A 20,575-nucleotide genomic window follows, 5' to 3' on the forward strand; every position below is an offset into this window, starting at 1 on the left:
CTGACTTGCCTAGTTAAATAAAGGTAAAATAAACTGAATGAGATCCTCTTTCTCCCTCCTCAACACTGTGGGTAGTTACTGAATGAGATCCTCTTTCTCCCTCCTCAACACTGTGGGTAGTTACTGAATGAGATCCTCTTTCTCCCTCCTCAACACTGTTGGTGGTCACTGTTTTCAGCCTGGTGGTCCTTGCTCTTTCCCTGCTCCTCTCTCTCTCTTTCTCTGCATGTTTTCCAGTGCATGCTGTGGTCACACAAACTCTTAAATCACATGCCAATGGATATATGAATGACCACTTCTCCTGTGTCATCATTGCATTTAAAATGCATGACAGTTGGATTAGTTACAGTGTAATATACTGCCTATACAGACTTTACAGCACATGAAGACAGCACAGTGTAATATACTGCCTAAACTGACTTTACAGCACATGAAGACAGCACAGTGTAATATACTGCCTAAACTGACTTTACAGCACATGAAGACAGCACAGTGTAATATACTGCCTAAACTGACTTTACAGCACATGAAGACAGCACAGTGTAATATACTGCCTAAACTGACTTTACAGCACATGAAGACAGCACAGTGTAATATACTGCCTAAACTGACTTTACAGCACATGAAGACAGCACAGTGTAATATACTGCCTATACAGACTTTACAGCACATGAAGACAGCACAGTGTAATATACTGCCTAAACTGACTTTACAGCACATGAAGACAGCAAAGCAAGCTTTCATAGAGTTTTTCCTATACTGATCATGACAGATTCTGTGGTTATACTGATGAACCTGGAAAGAGCACCTTTGGACACCAAATTCCAATGTCTCTTGATCTAAGTTTGTGTAATCACGATGCATCACGTAATATGGCCTCCACCCTTCTTCCTGTTCAGTATGTTCTTCTATATTATATTCTTGTTCTAATGTTTTGTTCTTGAAACATGAGAAGCCTACTTGTTGTAAAACCCAACATGTGTGTTGTCACTTTGACCTCGTAGCACCCGATGACATGGCAACCGTCCAAAGATGGCGAGCGCCTGATAGGGCGGATTATACTAAACAAGAGGATGAAGGATGGAACGGTGCCCCGAGACACAGGAGCTCTGCTGGGACTCAAGGTAAGCCCTGATCCTGGACCTGCTCCTAACCCTAACCTGTAGACACAAGAGCTCTGCTGGGACTCAAGGTAAGCCCTGATCCGGGACCTGATCCTAACCCTAACCTGTAGACACGAGCTCTGCTGGGACTCAAGACATGGGGACGATATCTGGGCTGACTCAAATCAAATGTTATTGGTCACATGAGCCGAATACAACAGGTGTAGACTTTACAAGAAATGCTTACTTATGGGCCCATTTCCCAACAGTGCAGAGTTTTAAAAAAAAATCAAATATTTGCGAAATAAACTATTTAAATATTGAGGGAATCATATTTGAGTTAGAAAATAATGTTCATATGATAGGTAAGGTATACAAAACCTTGCAGAGAGTCTATACAGCAGACAATCATTTAGAAAAAAATATTGACTATTGGAACCAAGACTTTTTTATTATTATTTGACCATGCTGGTCATTTATGAACATTTGAACATCTTGGCCATGTGCTGTTATAATCTCCACCCGGCACAGCCAGAAGAGGACTGGCCACCCCTCATAGCCTGGTTCCTCTCAAGGTTTCTTCCTAGGTTTTGGCCTTTCTATGGAGTTTTTCCTAGCCACCGTGCTTCTACACCTGCATTGCTTGCTGTTTGGGGTTTTAGGCTGGGTTTCAGTACAGCACTTTGAGATATCAGCTGATGTAAGAAGGGCTATATAAATAAATTTGATTTGATTTAAAAAGAACTGATGTTGGTTGAAGATGGAGGGAAAGTTGGAGTGTAACGAAATTACAGTTAACAAAAATGTAGTGGGTCTGGGCAGGGTGATGTAGTTGATCTGGAGATGGGAGTGTGTTAGTGGGTCTGGGCAGGGTGATGTAGTTGATCTGGAGATGGGAGTGTGTTAGTGGGTCTGGGCAGGGTGATGTAGTTGATCTGGAGATGGGAGTGTGTTAGTGGGTCTGGGCAGGGTGATGTAGTTGATCTGGAGATGGGAGTGTGTTAGTGGGTCTGGGCAGGGTGATGTAGTTGATCTGGAGATGGGAGTGTGTTAGTGGGTCTGGGCAGGGTGATGTAGTTGATCTGGAGATGGGAGTGTGTTAGTGGGTCTGGGCAGGGAGATGTAGTTGATGTTTGTATGATGTTGTAGTTTATGTATGTTTTGTATTGTTTATAAAATATCAAATAAAATCTTACAAAACAAAGGAAATAGTAACAACACAAAAACAATAACATGGCTATATACAGGGAGTACCAGGTAATAACATGGCTATATACAGGGAGTACCAGGTAATAACATGGCTATATACAGGGAGTACCAGGTAATAACATGGCTATATACAGGGAGTACCAGGTAATAACATGGCTATATACAGGGAGTACCAGGTAATAACATGGTTCTATACAGGAAGTACCAGGTAATAACATGGCTATATACAGGGAGTACCAGGTAATGAGCACATGGAGGGCTGTGCGGCCCCCCAAAGAAATGCCACCCCACACCATGACTGACCCACCGCCAAACCGGTCATGCTGGAGGATGTTGCAGGCAGCAGAACGTTCTCCACGGCGTCTCCAGACTCTGTCACATCTGTCACGTGCTCAGTGTGAATCTGCTTTCATCTGTGAAGAGCACAGGGCGCCAGTGGCGAATTTGCCAATCTTGGTGTTCTCTGGCAAATGCCAAACGTCCTGCACGGTGTTGGGCTGTAAGCACAACCCCCACCTGTGGACGTCGGGCCCTCATACCACCCTCATGGAGTCTGTTTCTGACTGTTTGAGCAGACACATGCACATTTGTGGCCTGCTGGAGGTCATTTTGCAGGGCTCTGGCAGTGCTCCTCCTGCTCCTCCTTGCACAAAGGCGGAGGTAGCGGTCCTGCTGCTGGGTTGTTGCCCTCCTACGGCCTCCTCCACGTCTCCTGATGTACTGGCCTGTCTCCTGGTAGCGCCTCCATGCTCTGGACACTACGCTGACAGACACAGCAAACCTTCTTGCCACAGCTCGCATTGATGTGCCATCCTGGATGAGCTGCACTACCTGAGCCACTTGTGTGGGTTGTAGACTCCGTCTCATGCTACCACTAGAGTGAAGCACCGCCAGCATTCAAAAGTGACCAAAACATCAGCCAGGAAGCATAGGAACTGAGAAGTGGTCTGTGGTCTCCACCTGCATAACCACTCCTTTTTGGGGGTGCCTTTTTGGGGGTGTCTTGCTAATTGCCTATAATTTCCACCTGTTGTCTATTCCATTTGCACAACAGCATGTGAAATTTATTGTCAATCAGTGTTGCTTCGAGAGTGGACAGTTTGATTTCACAGAAGAGTGATTGACTTGGAGTTACATTGTGTTGTTTAAGTGTTCCCTTTATTTTTTTGAGCAGTATATAATTACAAGCATTTTATAAGTGTTAAAGGCTTTTATTGACAATTACATGAAGTTGATGCAGAGTCAATATTTGCAGTGTTGACCCTTCTTTTTTTAGACCTCTTTAATCCGCCCTGGCATGCTATCAATTAACTTCTGGGCCACATCCTGACTGATGGCAGCCCATTCTTGCATAATTAATGCTTTTGAGTTTGTCAGAATTTGTGGATTTCTGTTTGTCCACCCGCCTCTTGAGGATTGACCACAAGTTCTCAATGGTTAAGGTCTGGGGCGTTTCCTGGCCATGGACCCAAAATGTTGATGTTTTGTTTCCCGAGCCACTTAGTTATCACTATTGCCTTATGGCAAGGTGCTCCATCATGCTGGAAAAGGCATTGTTTGTCACCAAACTGTTCCTGGATGGTTGGGAGAAGTTGCTCTCTGAGGATGTGTTGGTACCATTCCTTATTCATGGCTGTTTTCTTAGGCAAAATTGTGAGTGAGCCCACTCCCTTGGCTGAGAAGCAACCCCACACATGAATGGTCTCAGGATGCTTTACTTTTGGCATGACGCAGGACTGATGGTAGCGCTCACCTTGTCTTCTCTGGACAAGCTTTTTTCCGGATGACCCAAACAATCGGAAAGGGGATTCATCAGAGAAAATGACTTTACCCCAGTCCTCAGCAGTCCAATCCCTGTACCTTTTGCAGAATATCAGTCTGTCCCTGATGTTTTTCCTGGAGAGAAGTGGCTTCTTTGCTGCCCTTCTTGACACCAGGCCATCCTCCAAAAGTCTTCGCCTCACTGTGCATGCCGATGCACTCACACCTGCCTGCTGCCATTCCTGAGCAAGCTCTGTACTGGTGGTGCCCCGATCCCGCAGCTGAATCAACTTTAGGAGACGGTCCTGGCGCTTGCTGGACTTTCTTGGGTGCCCTGAAGCCACCTTCACAACAATTGAACCGCTCTCCTTGAAGTTCTTGATGAGCCGATAATTGGTTGATTTAGGTGCAATCTTACTGGCAGCAATATCCTTGCCTGTGAAGCCCTTTTTGCGTAAAGCAATGATGACGGCACGTGTTTCCTTGCAGGTAACCATGGTTGACAGAGGAAGAACAATGATTCCAAGCACCACCCTCCTTTTGAAGCTTCCAGTCTGTTATTCAAACTCAATCAGCATGACAGAGTGATCTCCAGCCTTGTCCTCATCAACACTCACACCTGTGTTAACGAGAGAATCACTGACATGATGTCAGCTGGTCCTTTTGTGGCAGGGCTGAAATGCAGTGGAAATGTTTTTGGGGGATTCAGTTCATTTGCATGGCAAACGGGGATTTCATCTGATCACTCTTCATAACATTCTGGAGTATATGCAAATTGCCATCATACAAAGTGAGGCAGCAGACTTTGTGAAAATGTATATTATGCTGAGTATAATGTATAGTGATGTATACTGAGATGTATACGGATTATAATGTATAGTGATGTATACTGAGATGTATAATGTATAGTGATGTATACTGAGATATATACTGAGTGTAATGTATAGTGATGTATACTGAGATGTATACTGAGTATAATGTATAGTGATGTATACTGAGATGTATAATGTATAGTGATGTATACTGAGATGTATACGGATTATAATGTATAGTGATGTATACTGATTATAATGTATAGTGATGTATACTGAGATGTATAATGTATAGTGATGTATACTGAGATGTATAATGTATAGTGATGTATACTGAGATATATACTGAGTGTAATGTATAGTGATGTATACTGAGATGTATACTGAGTGTAATGTATAGTGATGTATACTGAGATGTATACTGAGTATAATGTATATTGATGTATACTGAGATATATACTGAGTATAATGTATATTGATGTCTACTATGGCCTATTTATTGCCTTACCTCCTCACGCCATTTGCACACACTGTATAAAAACTTTCTTTTTATCTATTGTGTTATTGACTGTACGCTTGTTTATTCCATGTGTAACTCTGTGTTGTTTGTGTCGCTTTGCTTTATCTTGGCCAGGTCTCAGTTGTAAATGAGAACTTGTTCTCAACTAGCCTACCTGGTTAAATAAAGGACTAGTTCTCAACTAGCCTACATGGTTAAATAAAGGACTAGTTCTCAACTAGCCTACCTGGTTAAATAATAAAAAATAAAAATAAAATGAATGTATAGTGATGTATACTGATTATAATGTATAGCAGTACCCAATTGTCTAACTTGAGTAAAAGTATAAATCATTTCCAATTCCTTCTATTAAGCAAAGCAGGCGGCACCATTTTCTTGTTTTTAATGTATGGATATCCAGGGGCACACTCCAACACTCAGACATAATTTACAGATATCCAGGGGCACACTCCAACACTCAGACATCATTTACAGATATCCAGGGGCACACTCCCACACTCAGACATCATTTACAGATATCCAGGGGCACACTCCAACACTCAGACATAATTTACAGATATCCAGGGGCACACTCCAACACTCAGACATAATTTACAGATATCCAGGGGCACACTCCAACACTCAGACATCATTTACAGATATCCAGGGGCACACTCCAACACTCAGACATAATTTACAGATATCCAGGGGCACACTCCAACACTCAGACATCATTTACAGATATCCAGGGCACACTCCAACACTCAGACATAATTTACAAAATATGCATTTGTGTTTAGTGAGTCCGCCAGATCAGAGACAGAAGGGATGACCATGTGTTGTTTTGATAAGTGTGTGAATTGGACCATTTTCCTGTCCTGCTAAGCATTAAAAATGTAACGAGTACTTTTGGGTGTCAGGTAAATGTAAGGAGTAAAAAGTACATTATTTTCTTTAGGACTGTAGCGAAGTAAAATTAAAAGTTATAAAGAGTAAAGTAAAGTACAGATACCCCAAAAAACTACTTAAGTAGTACTTTAAAGTATTTTTACTTAAGTACTTTACACCACTGATGTATAGTGATGTATACTGAGATGTATACTGAGTACAATGTATAGTGATGACTGAATATGTCTGTGTCTAACAGGTGGTTGGAGGAAAGATGATGGATTCTGGTCGACTTTGTGCTTTCATCACTAAAGTGAAGAGAGGAAGTCTAGCAGATACTGTTGGTCACCTTCGACCAGGTACACACCTGCTCACACTGATCATGTCAAGAGTACACACTGTCTCACACTGATGATGTCATGAGCAATACAATAGTTAATATTGATGATGTCATGAGTAGTACACTGGTTCATATTGAAGATGTCATGAGTAGACACTGGCTCATTCTAAATATGTAACTAGTACATGCTGACTCACAATGATGATGTCACGAGTACACACTGTCTCACAATGCCTCATACTGATGATGTCATGAGTACAGACTGGCTCCCACTGATGATGTCATGAGTACACGCTTTCTCATACTGATGATGCAATGAGTCTTTTTAGCTGCCATTACCCTTGTCTGACCAATCATATTTGTACACACCATAAACACTTCTCATATTCAATCATATTTGTACACTGCATGAATATTTTAATGTCACTCCTCTCTTTCTTTCTGCAGTGTGCTGTGTTAACGGATCCTCTCTCTCTCTCTTCAGGAGATCAGGTTCTTGAATGGAATGGGAGGGCCCTACAAGGAGCAACATTCAAGGAAGTTTATAATGTCATTCTAGAATCGAAGCCAGACCCCCAAGTGGAGCTGGTTGTGTCCCGTCCCATACGGTGCGTTCAGTTCTAACACAACTATGGAAAATGACCTTTCAAGGTGTGAATACATGTACTTAGTCTAAGGATGTGTGACTCCCAGCTTGGTTTTGCACTACCCCTGTACGCCCTTAATGACTTGTGGAGTGGTACAGTGCCTTCCAAAAGTATTCATACCCCTTGACTTATTCCACATTTTGTAGTGTTACAGCCTTAATTTAAAATTGATTAAATATGTTTCTTTTCTCGCCCATCTACACACAATATCCCATAATTATAATGTGAAAACTTGTTTTAGAATCATCTTTGGCAGCGATTATAGCTGTGAGTCTTTTTGGGTAAGATCTTTACACACCTGGTTTGTACAATGTTTGCACATTATTCTTTTTTAAATTCTTCAAGCTCTGTCAAGTTGGTTGTTGATCATAGCTAGGAAACCATTTTCAGGTCTTGCCATAAATGTTCAAGCCAATTTAAGTGAAAACTCGAACTAGGCCACTCAGGAACATTCAATGTCATCTTTATTTATTTAAATTTCACATTTATTTAACCTTTATTTAACTATGCAAGTTTGTAAGCAACTCCCGTGTCTAAAATAATGTCCCAGTGTCTGTTGGAAAGCAAACCAGGTTATGCATTTAGCATTTTCTTAGCTCTATTAAATTGTATTTTTATTCCAAAAAATTCCCAATAACGAGCATACCCATAGCACGATGCAGCCACCACCATGCTTGAAAATATGAGGAGTGGTATTCAGTGATGTGTTGGCTTTGCCCCAAACACGCTTTGTATTCAGGAATAAGTCAAGGGGTGTCAATACTTTCTGAAGGCACTGTATAAATACATTTTCAAATCAAATGGTATTCACTACATGCTTGGTAAACAACAGGTGTGGACTAACAGTGAAATGTTTACTCATTTCATTCCCTCGTCTCAGGAGAATTGTATTAATGGTATCTCTGACAAGATATGAAAGTTAACATAAAGGTTTACATAAAGGTTAAAAGCAGAAAATTAGTCCCTGTCATTGAAAGCTGTGAAAATATGTTATGTACTAATAGGTCTTGTGTAACTTGTTTTGAATCACACCGTCCCTCAGCTCCACAGCTAACACCCAGCTTCAGTCCCTCAGCTCCACAGATAATAGCCCAGCTTCAGTCCCTCAGCTCCACAGATAATTTCCCAGTTTCAGTCCCTCAGCTCCACATGCCACCACCCAGCTTCAGTCCCTCAGCTCCACAGATTACACCCCAGCTTCAGTCCCTCAGCTCCACAGATAATACCCCAGCTTCAGTCCCTCAGCTCCACATGCCAACACCCAGCTTCAGTCCCTCAGCTCCACAGATTACACCCCAGCTTCAGTCCCTCAGCTCCACAGATAATCTCCAGCTTCAGTCCCTCAGCTCCACATGCCACCACCCAGCTTCAGTCCCTCAGCTCCACAGATAATATCCCAGCTTCAGTCCCTCGGCTCCACAGATAATTTCCCAGCTTCAGTCCCTCAGCTCCACAGATAATATCCCAGCTTCAGTCCCTCAGCTCCACATGCCACCACCCAGCTTCAGTCCCTCAGCTCCACAGATTACCACCCAGCTTCAGTCCCTCAGCTCCACAGATAATATCCCAGCTTCAGTCCCTCAGCTCCACATGCCACCACCCAGCTTCAGTCCCTCAGCTCCACAGATTACACCCCAGCTTCAGTCCCTCAGCTCCACAGATAATATCCCAGCTTCAGTCCCTCAGCTCCACAGATAATACCCCAGCTTTAGTCCCTCAGCTCCACAGATAATACCCCAGCTTCCGTCCCTCAGCTCCACAGATAATACCCCAGCTTCAGTCCCTCAGCTCCACAGATAATATCCCAGCTTCAGTCCCTCAGCTCCACAGATAATACCCCAGCTTCAGTCCCTCAGCTCCACATGCCACCACCCAGCTTCAGTCCCTCAGCTCCACAGATTACCACCCAGCTTCAGTCCCTCAGCTCCACAGATAATATCCCAGCTTCAGTCCCTCAGCCCCACAGATAATACTCCCCCTTCAGTCCCTCAGCTCCACAGATAAACTCCAGCTTCAGTCCCTCAGCTCCACAGATAACAGCCCAGCTTCAGTCCCTCAGCTCCACAGATAACAACCCAGCTTCAGCCCCTCAGCTCCACACATAACAACCCAGCTTCAGTCCCTCAGCTCCACAGATAACAGCCAAGCTTCATTAGAACAATTCCCCTCTGGACCCTCTGAATAAACATTAATAGGTGACCCATATTTGACTAGAGAGAGGGTAGTAACAGTAATGTAACTGTGAAGATGTCTCTTGCTTCATAATGTTGGGGTTCTGTTTATTTCCCAGAGATTTTCCCAGTATCTCAGAAAGCACACATGGACAACTTGAATCAAGTGAGTGGTGACATCATACATTCATTATCATGACATCAACAATGCCGACATCTGGATGTAGTGTAGCTCTTAGTTTTTACTAAATTACACAATGATTCAAAGAAAACTGAGACGATGTGCTCTAGTAGGAAGACCACTGTGTGCAGCTCACCCTGCACTATCAAGTCTACTTCTGATAAGCTTATCAGGAAAGCATTAAAAACAATCAAGCAACCCAGAAAAGTGCTAAAAATAGTCCATATTAACATATGCAGCCTGAGAAACAAGGTCCATGAAGTCAATAACTTGCTTGTAACAAATAACATGCATATTCTGACTATCTCTGAAACTCACTTAGATAATACATTTGATGATACAGTGGTAGCAATATATGGTTATAACATTTACAGAAAAGACAGAAATGCCAACGGGGGGCGGTGTTGTGGTCTATATAAAGAACCACATTCCTTTAAAGCTTAGAGACAATCTAATGTTAAATAATGTTGTCACGTATACTCCCTCTCTGGCCTCTAGGTCACCAGACTGCTGATTATTACGCACACCTGTCACCATCATCACACGCACCAGCGTTTATTGACACTCACCTGGACTCCATCTATTTATGTCACTCCATTTGGTTCCTTCCCCAGGCGTTATTGTTTCTGTATCTGTTTCATGTCGCTGTTTCTTCCCGACTCTCAGCGTACAGCATTACAAAATAACGCCTCACCAAAGGGAAGCATCAGGGAGTGTTTTTAGTTTTTGTGTTGGAAGTGACGTCGGGTCTGGGTTCCGCTGCCAGAGCAACCGAGGATGCCTCAGCCGGCTCTTTAGGCTTTCATGTCTCAGCCGGTACATCAGGGTGTCAAGACTCGGTTGACAGGTCAAGCGTCTGTTGCCGAGTCTACCGAGGATGCCTCAGATAGCTTGTCAGGCTTCCATACCTTAGCTAGCTCGTCAGGTTTTCAAGGCTCGGCAGGCTCCCCAGCCACAGCTGGCTTGCCAGGCTCCGACACTTTAGGCTGCTCGTCAGGTTCCTGTGCCTCTACGGAGCTTAACAGTCCGCTCTGATCCCCGGGAACGTCCCTCTGGTCAGCGCCCTGCAGCTGGAGCCGCGCGTCAGAGAAGGGGTGCTGTTTCGTCTGCTCCTTCTTCGGCACTCTAGGTCGCCGGGCTCCCATGCCCCAGCCCGCTCGACAGGTTTTGGCATAGGTGGCCGGTCCGCTCCTGATCCCTGGGATCGTCCCTGTTGTCGGCGTCCTGCGGCTGGAGCCACATTTCAGGAGCTGATCGTCAGGGAGGGGGTACTGTCACGTATACTCCCTCTATGGCCTCTAGGTCACCAGACTGCTGATTATTACGCACACCTGTCACCATCGTCACACGCACCAGCGCTTATTGACACTCACCTGGACTCCATCACCTCTTTGATTACCTGCCCTATTTATGTCACTCCCTTTGGTTCCTTCCTCAGTCGTTATTGTTTCTGTATCTGTTTCATGTCGGTGCGCTGTTTGTGCTTCTTCTTTTGTTCATGTTCGTTTATTTATTTATTAAATGTATTCACTCCCTGAACTTGCTTCTCGACTCTCAGCGTACATTGTTACAACTGTTGAAGTAATATGGCTACAGGTTCATCTGCCTCACCTAAAGCCTATTCTTTTTTTTGTATTTTCACCCATTTTTTTCTCCCCAATTTCGTGGTATCCAATTGGTAGTTAGTCTTGTCTCATCGCTGCAACTCCCGTACGGACTCGGGAGAGGCGAAGGTCGAGAGCCATGCGTCCTTCGAAACCCAACCCAACCAAGCCACACTGCTTCTTGACACAATGCCCATTTAACCCGGAAGCCAGCCGCACCAATGTGTCGGAGGAAACACCGTACACCTGGCGACCGTGTCAGTGTGCACTGCGCCCGGCCCGCCACAGGAGTCGCTATTGCCCGATGGGACAGGGATATCCCTGCTGGCCAAACCCTCCCCTAACCCGGACGACACTGGGCCAATTGTTCGCCGCCCCATGGGTCTCCGGGTCACAGCCGGCTGTGACAGAGCCTGGACTCGAACCAAGAATCTCTAGTGGCACAGCCTTAGACCACTGCGCCACACGGAAGGCCCTCTAAAGCCTATTCTTGTGGGAAGCTGCTATAGACCACCAAGTGCTAACAGTCAGTATCTGGATAATATGTGTGAAATGCTTGTAAATGTATGTGATATCAACAGAGAAGTATATTTTCTGGGTGATTTAAATATTGACTGGCTCTCATCAGTGCCTGCAACCGGTTCAGGTTATCAGTCAACCTACCAGGGTAGTTACAAACAGCACAGGAATGAAATCATCAACATGTATTGATCACATCTTTACTAATGCTGCAAAAATTTGCTTTAAAGCAGTATCCAAATCCATAGGATGTAGTGATCACAATATAATAGCCATATCTAGGAAAACCAAAGTTCCAAAGGCTGGTCCTAATATAGTGTATAAGAGGTCATACAATACGTTTTGTAGTGATTCATATGTTGATGATGTAAATAACATTTGTTGGTCTGTGGTGTGTAATGAGGAGCAACCAGACGCTGCACTTGACCCAATTATGAAATTGCTTATTCCAGTTAATAATAAGCACGCACCCATTAAGAAAATCACTGTAAAAGCTGTTAAATCCCTGTGGATTGATGAGGAATTGTATGGTTGAGAGGGATGAGGCAAAAGGAATGGCAAATAAGTCTGGCAGCCCAACTGATTGGCAAACATACTGTAAATTAAGAAACCAAGTGACTGTGTTAAATAAAAATTAAATAAACTATACTATGAAACAAAGATAAATTATAAAGAAATCAAAAAGCCCCTACGCACCTTAACCTTAATGTAAAAATACACAATGATTCAAAGAAAACAAGCCCCTACACACCTTAACCTTTAAGTGAAAATAACACAGATTTGCTTGTGTCTGCAGGTTCGAGTTTATTCGAATCCCAAAAGATGGGTCGAGCGATATCCGTCACGTCCCCCATGAGTCCCGGGATGCTCCGCTACTCCCCACAGTGCTTGTCTGGACACGTCTCAGTAAGTAGCCACGATGTACTGCTGCTCTGTGGCCAATCATTATCACTCACTAAGGGGATTGGTTGGATCACTTAATTAGTTAATGCTGTTCTCGTTAAGGTGTAAGCTAGTTAGTGAGGATGATAAGTCAGGGGCCTTATGGGTGGAGGAACAACAATGTGCTGTCTGTCATTTGACTGATCTAAATCAATAGACACTGTCCTAAGTTTCAAAGATATCTATTTGGTTCCCGTTTCTATAAGTTTTTGAGAGACTACAGGACTGGTTTGGTTCTCATCTATGTATGTTATTAAGAGAATACTGGACTGGTTTGGTTCCCATCGATGTATGTTATTAAGAGACTACAGGACTGGTTTGGTTCCCATCGATGTATGTTATTAAGAGACTACAGGACTGGTTTGGTTCCCATCGATGTATGTTATTAAGAGACTACAGGACTGCTTTGGTTCCCATCGATGTATGTTATTAATTGAGGATATCCTACCATAGGGGGCGCCACAGTGCATTTTGGAAAAAATTTGTTCCCATTTTCAACGGCCTACTAATCAAACTCAGAAGCTAGGACATGCATATACTTATTTTATATGGATAGAAAACATGGTTAGATGGTTCCCATCTATGTATGTTATTAAGAGACTACTGGACTGGTTTGGTTCCCATCGATGTATGTTATTGTGAGAATACAGGACACTCAAGCTAACGTTAGCTAGCTTGAGGACAACCTATGATAGCACAGCCTATTTAACCTGAATGACCATCAAATTCAGAATTCGTAACGTTTGTAACTTGCCGTTTTCAGTCAGCCAAAAGAATATTAGTCTGTCGAAATAATGTTAGCCGTTTTCCACTTGTCAGTCACACGAGAACTAGACTATTTGTAAGTATTGTAGTGGACTTCACGCGCTGGTAGCGGGAGAATTAACCCATTGGCTGGGTGAAATATCCATAGCCCAACCTTAATAACCCAGCACCAACAACCCAAACTGGCTGTATTACAGAAAACAATCTAACCTTGCTGTATTTACAGAAAACAATCTAACCTTGCTGTATTTACAGAAAACAACTCAACCTTGCTGTATTTACAGAAAACAACCCAACTATTGACTCAATGCCTGCAACCCAGCAAATGGGTCATCCAAACAACCCAGCATTTTAGAGTGTAACTTACATCTCAAAGCTGTGCATGCAAGAAGAATTGACCTGTCTGCTGAACACATATTTCTCTGTCCTCAATTTGATAGAAGGCCTGAATCTGTCTTTTTGCCTTGTAACTGATTGCTTCTAGAAAGACAGAAGGAACAACTCATGATCAAGATGAGCTAGCTACTAGTTTAACTTCCCTGGGCCAGTGGGACGCTTGCGTCCCACCCTAGTCAACAGCCAGTGGAATCGCGTGGCGCGAAATACAAATACCTCAAAAATGCTATAACTTCATTTTCTCAAACATATGACTATTTTACACCATTTTAAAGAGAAGACTCTCGTTAATCTAACCACATTATCCGATTTCAAAAAGGCTTTACAGCGAAAGCAAAACATTAGATTATGTCAGGAGAGTACCCAGCCAAAAATAATCACACAGCCATTTTCAAAGCAAGCATATATGTTACAAAAACCAAAACCACAGCTAAATGCAGCACTAACCTTTGATGATCTTCATCAGATGACACTCCTAGGACATTATGTTATACAATACATGGATGTTTTGTTCAATCAAGTTCATATTTATATCAAAAAACAGCTTTTTACATTAGCATGTGATGTTCAGAACTAGCATACCTACCGCAAACTTCCGGTGAATTTACTAAATTACTCATGATAAACATTCACAAAATACATAACAATTATTTTAAGAATTATAGATACAGAAGTCCTTTATGCAATCGCGGTGTCAGATTTTAAAATAGCTTTTCGGCGAAAGCACATTTTGCAATATTCTGAGTAGATAGCCCGGCCATCACGGCTAGCTATTTTGACACCCACCAAGTTTGGGACAACCTAAACTCAGATTTATTATTAGAAAAATTGGATTACCTTTGCTGTTCTTCGTCAGAATGCACTCCCAGGACTTCTACTTCAACAACAAATGCTGTTTTCGTTCCAAATAATCCATAATTATATTCAAATAGCTTCGTTTTGTTCGTGCGTTCAGGTCACTATCCGAAGGGTGATGCGCGAGCGCATTTCGTGAAAAAATAAATTCAAAATATTCCATTACCGTACTTAGAAGCATGTCAAACGCTGTTTAAAATAAATGTATATGCTATTTTTCTCATAAAATAGCTAGAATATTCCAACCGGGCGACGTTGTATTCATTCAAAGGCTGAAAGAAAAAAAATGGAGAATTCTCGTGAACGCGCATCTCCAGTGTCACTGTCCCCAGGCTGACCACTCACAAATTCTCCTGCTGTTCTTCGCCCAGAGACAGCAGACACCCATTACACTTTCTGGCGGCTTTAGAGAGCCAATGGGAGCCTTAGAAAGTGTCACATTACAGCACAGATGCTGTATTTTCGATAGAGATGCAACAGAAGGACAACAGATTGTCTGACAGGGCACTTCCTGTATGGAATCTTCTCAGCTTTTGGCCTGCCATATGAGTTCTGTTATACTCACAGACACCATTCAAACAGTTTTAGAAACTTTAGAGTGTTTTCTATCCAAATCTACTAATTATATGCATATTCTAGTTTCTGGGCAGGAGTAGTAACCAGATTAAATCGGGTAGGTTTTTTATCCGGACGTGCAAATACTGCCCCCTAGCCCCAACAGGATTTAAAGGAATGACAGATTTATTTGTTACAAAGAATGAATGTATGGGCTACATTTATTACAATAATACATGCATTTACTTGCTTTATCATTTATCACTAAAAAAAAGCGTTACGAGGGAGTGCACCACAAACATATTTCCAGGGTGTTGATGAATCTTCCTCCCAATACAGCCTCTTCCAACACCACAGGTAGGCGAAGGGTATCCATCTGTTTTGCTTTGATGTCAAATCGACTCATTTTGTTCTTAGCTAGCTAGTTACCTACCTTAGCTATTGGGATAGCTAAGATGCTAGAGAGCCGTGACACAAGCATATTGACATGCATATTGGTATTAAAAAACACCAACGTATTCAGCTAAAAATATGTATTCAAGACAAATCAGTGGTTAGCTAACTACCCATCACATGAATTGTGCAAAAATGTAATTGCTAATGTTAGCTAGCTAAATGCTAGCCAGTCAGTCAGTGGCATTGACAGATTGAAACTGGTATCAACATTTTTTTTTCACTCTATCCTATTAAACATGACATTGCTAAATAGGCATTTAGCTAATAAAATGTTCAAGTTTATTAGGAAGTTTCATTAATAATTAGACACTCACCGGACGACTTTGGTAAGTACTGTAGCTAGCTTTGTTTCCATTTTCCAACAAATTTTTCTAATTCCCTTGATTGGTCATCAATGGTTAGTCATTGGTCATCAACGGTTACTGGTCTTGGACCTCATGTGTTCACCAGAAACATCTTGTGGTAAACTGTTTGCCACTAGTGGCAATAAATGTTGCTTCCACAGGTTAGGTTCAAATAGAATCTTGAGAGAATTGTCTGCCAGAGAAAAACCTCTAGCGAACTGTTTGCCACTAATGGCAATAAATATTATTGTTGCCAAAGGTTTGCTGCAGATTCACCACTAGTGGCAAACATTTGCAAACTTCAACAACATTTTGTAGCACATTATTTAGTTTGCAGCAAATTTGCCACTGTCACGGTTGTCGTAGGATGAAGCGGACCAAAATGCAGCGTGATTATCGTTCCACATATTTTATTGAAATGTGAAACTATGCAATACATAAACATAAACTAAAGAACAAAAACAACAAACCATGACGCAGAGGTGAAACATACACTAACTCAAAAACTATCTCCCACAAACCCAGGTGGAAAAAACAGCTACTTAAGTTTGATCTCCAATTAGAGACAACGATGACCAGCTGCCTCTAATTGGAGATCATTCCAAACAAAAAACAACTTAGAAATACAAAACTAGAACCTAATAACATAGAAAATATAAACTAGAAAAAAAACCTGTCACGCCCTGACCTACTCTACCATAGAAAATACCAGCTTTCTATGGTCAGGACGTGACAGCCACAAAATTGTGGTAAGTTTGCAGCATTAAATTATCGTTTTGTAAGGGAGCCTCTCGGTTGTGCAACTAGGGTTTTCAATCTTAGATAATTGTTTCACTTGACCATAATTTGTTTTGAAAAAAAGGAGCAAAGCATTTTCTTTTGAGTTTTAAATAATTTCAAAGCGTTTTCTTAACAGTTTGAGTTTTAAATCGTTTCAGAGCGTTTTCTTATTAGTTTGAGTTTTAAATCGTTTCAGAGCGTTTTCTTATTAGTTTGAAATCTGAATCAAGCATTTTGAATAGTTTTTCATCGCTTCCTTTTTGTTTGCAAAGAAAACATCAACTATAGTGCCTGGCAGCTTCTAATAAACTCTTACTAAAAGACACATTGGCAACAGCTGTGCTGTATTGCTAGACTGCTATATGCTATGCTTTAATGTTATACCCTCCCAATACATCAGAGTGTTCATCAGCTCATAATAACACAACTCTACTCTCCCTCCAGGTCAAACTGTGGTACGACAAGGTGGGTCACCAGCTCATAGTCACCATCCTGGGAGCTAAAGAATTTCCTTCTAGGGAAGACGGCCGGCCCAGGAACCCCTATGTTAAAATATACCTCCTCCCCGACAGAAGGTAGGAATCAACATCATTCCAAGTTTATGTTTTATACCATGGTTGTATTACTGTCTTATACCATGGTTGTATTACTGTCTGTCTTATACCATGGTTGTATTACTGCCTGTCTTATACCATGGTTGTATTACTGTCTTATACCATGGTTGTATTACTGTCTGTCTTATACCATGGTTGTATTACTGTCTGTCTTATACCATGGTTGTATTACTGTCTGTCTTATACCATGGTTGTATTACTGTCTTATACCATGGTTGTATTACTGTCTTATACCATGGTTGTATTACTGTCTGTCTTATACCATGGTTGTATTACTGTCTTATACCATGGTTGTATTACTGTCTGTCTTATACTATGGTTGTATTACTGCCTGTCTTATACCATGGTTGTATTACTGCCTGTCTTATACCATGGTTGTATTACTGCCTGTCTTATACCATGGTTGTATTACTGTCTTATACCATGGTTGTATTACTGTCTGTCTTATACCATGGTTGTATTACTGTCTGTCTTATACCATGGTTGTATTACTGTCTTATACCATGGTTGTATTACTGCCTGTCTTATACCATGGTTGTATTACTGTCTTATACCATGGTTGTATTACTGTCTGTCTTATACCATGGTTGTATTACGTTCTGTCTTGTACCATGGTTGTATTACTGTCTTATACCATGGTTGTATTACTGTCTTATACCATGGTTGTATTACTGTCTTATACCATGGTTGTATTACTGCCTGTCTTATACCATGGTTGTATTACTGTCTTATACCATGGATGTATTACTGTCTGTCTTATACCATGGTTGTATTACTGTCTTATACCATGGTTGTATTACTGTCTGTCTTATACCATGGTTGTATTACTGTCTGTCTTATACCATGGTTATATTACTGTCTGTCTTATACCATAGTTGTATTACTGTCTGTCTTATACCATGGTTGTATTACTGTCTGTCTTATACTATGGTTGTATTACTGCCTGTCTTATACCATGGTTGTATTACTGCCTGTCTTATACCATGGTTGTATTACTGCCTGTCTTATACCATGGTTGTATTACTGTCTTATACCATGGTTGTATTACTGTCTGTCTTATACCATGGTTGTATTACTGTCTTATACCATGGTTGTATTACTGTCTTATACCATGGTTGTATTACTGCCTGTCTTATACCATGGTTGTATTAATGCCTGTCTTATACCATGGTTGTATTACTGTCTGTCTTATACCATGGTTGTATTACTGTCTGTCTTATACCATGGTTGTATTACTGTCTGTCTTATACCATGGTTGTATTACTGTTTATACCATGGTTGTATTACTGTCTTATACCATGGTTGTATTACTGCCTGTCTTATACCATGGTTGTATTACTGTCTTATACCATGGTTGTATTACTGCCTGTCTTATACCATGATTGTATTACTGCCTGTCTTATACCATGGTTGTATTACTGTCTTATACTGTGACGGCCCTGAATTTTCCTGAACCGTCTCAGTGCGTCTCCTTCCAATAGAGCGCTTTTCCTTTAATTCCCAATTAATTAGTGCTTCTTCCAATAGAGCGCTTCCCCTTTAATTCCCAATTAATTAGTGCTTCTTCCAATAGAGCGCTTCCCCTTTAATTCCCAATTAAATAGCCAGCATCAGCTGCGCAAAAGTGGAGTTGTGATGGAAACATGAATGAGGATGTGTTCGACCCTCAGTTCTGAAGCTTCTCTCTTCCGTTTGTTGTGTTGCTGTAAAAGTGTGCTTTGTGTAGCCTAATAGAAAATCTACCCAGGATCGGATCCACTCTTGAGTCTGTGGACACACCTCTCTGTTGGTTTTCGTGACCTTTCTCCGCTGGAGATCTGTCGGCGGATTGGCTTCTCTGACTGACCGACTGACTACAACCTTTTTTGTATACGGTATTTCATTTGTTTTGGGTGTGATGTATACTGTGATGATTTATGTAGTTAGCTGTAGATGAGGATTTATTGAAATGTGTGGTAAAATATTTGTTCTTTTCATTGTATGATTGACACTGGGTTTACGCTACACTATATGAACGGACAGCCATTGCGTGACTAAGGTCAGTTGAGTTCCCTGAACTTGTTTACCGGGCTGGACTCTTTTTAGGCCCGAGGTACAGGACATTTATGGAGGAACTAGAGCTGTTTAAAGCTCATTATTGTTATATTGTTGTGTGTGTGATCATTTATGTTAATACAACCATTCAAAAGAATACAGTTGTTTTGAAGTTATTTCCATTGTTTTAAGGGTTCATGAAAAGTGTATTTCCATCCTGACATTTACATGAGTCCTTTGTATTGGTGTAGACTTGACGGACCAGATGGGACTCATTCCCTATCAAACTAAAAGGAGAAACTAATATTTTCTCTGGTAGGCACAACCTACCTGGCACCCCTATAAATTATAACCTCAAGTCAAAACCGTTACAATACCATGATTGTATTACTGTCTTATACCATGGTTGTATTCCTGTCTTATACCATGGTTGTATTACTGCCTGTCTTATACCATGGTTGTATTACTGCCTGTCTTATACCATGGTTGTATTCCTGTCTTATACCATGGTTGTATTACTGTCTTATACCATGGTTGCATTACTGTCTGTCTTATACCATGGTTGTATTACTGTCTGTCTTATACCATGGTTGTATTACTGCCTGTCTTATACCATGGTTGTATTACTGCCTGTCTCATACCATGGTTGCATTACTGTCTGTCTTATACCATGGTTGTATTACTGTCTTATACCATGGTTGTATTACTGTCTTATACCATGGTTGTATTACTGCCTGTCTTATACCATGGTTGTATTACTGCCTGTCTCATACCATGGTTGCATTACTGTCTGTCTTATACCATGGTTGTATTACTGTCTTATACCATGGTTGTATTACTGCCTGTCTTATACCATGATTGTATTACTGCCTGTCTTATACCATGATTGTATTACTGCCTGTCTTATACCATGGTTGTATTACTGTCTTATACCATGGTTGTATTACTGTCTGTCTTATACCATGGTTGTATTACTGTCTGTCTTATACCATGGTTGTATTACTGTCTTATACCATGGTTGTATTACTGTCTGTCTTATACCATGGTTGTATTACTGTTTATACCATGGTTGTATTACTGTCTTATACCATGGTTGTATT

At 41.5% G+C, this 20,575-nt stretch overlaps 1 protein-coding gene across 1 annotated transcript in view; it reads left to right on the plus strand.

Moving 5' to 3' along the window:
* Positions 1-20,575, plus strand: part of rims2b (regulating synaptic membrane exocytosis 2b) — a gene marked incomplete at its 3' end in the record, with an annotated part of 82,198 nt that overhangs the window by 35,468 nt on the left and 26,155 nt on the right. Inside the window, 6 exon segments of the mRNA XM_029736191.1 lie at positions 1,005-1,124; positions 6,532-6,631; positions 7,097-7,220; positions 9,550-9,596; positions 12,531-12,640; positions 17,272-17,402. Coding sequence (XP_029592051.1) covers positions 1,005-1,124; positions 6,532-6,631; positions 7,097-7,220; positions 9,550-9,596; positions 12,531-12,640; positions 17,272-17,402 — 632 coding nt within the window.

The sequence above is a fragment of the Salmo trutta genome, chromosome 36, assembly GCF_901001165.1.
Source record: "Salmo trutta chromosome 36, fSalTru1.1, whole genome shotgun sequence".
In the NCBI taxonomy this organism is placed as follows: Eukaryota; Metazoa; Chordata; class Actinopteri; order Salmoniformes; family Salmonidae; genus Salmo; species Salmo trutta.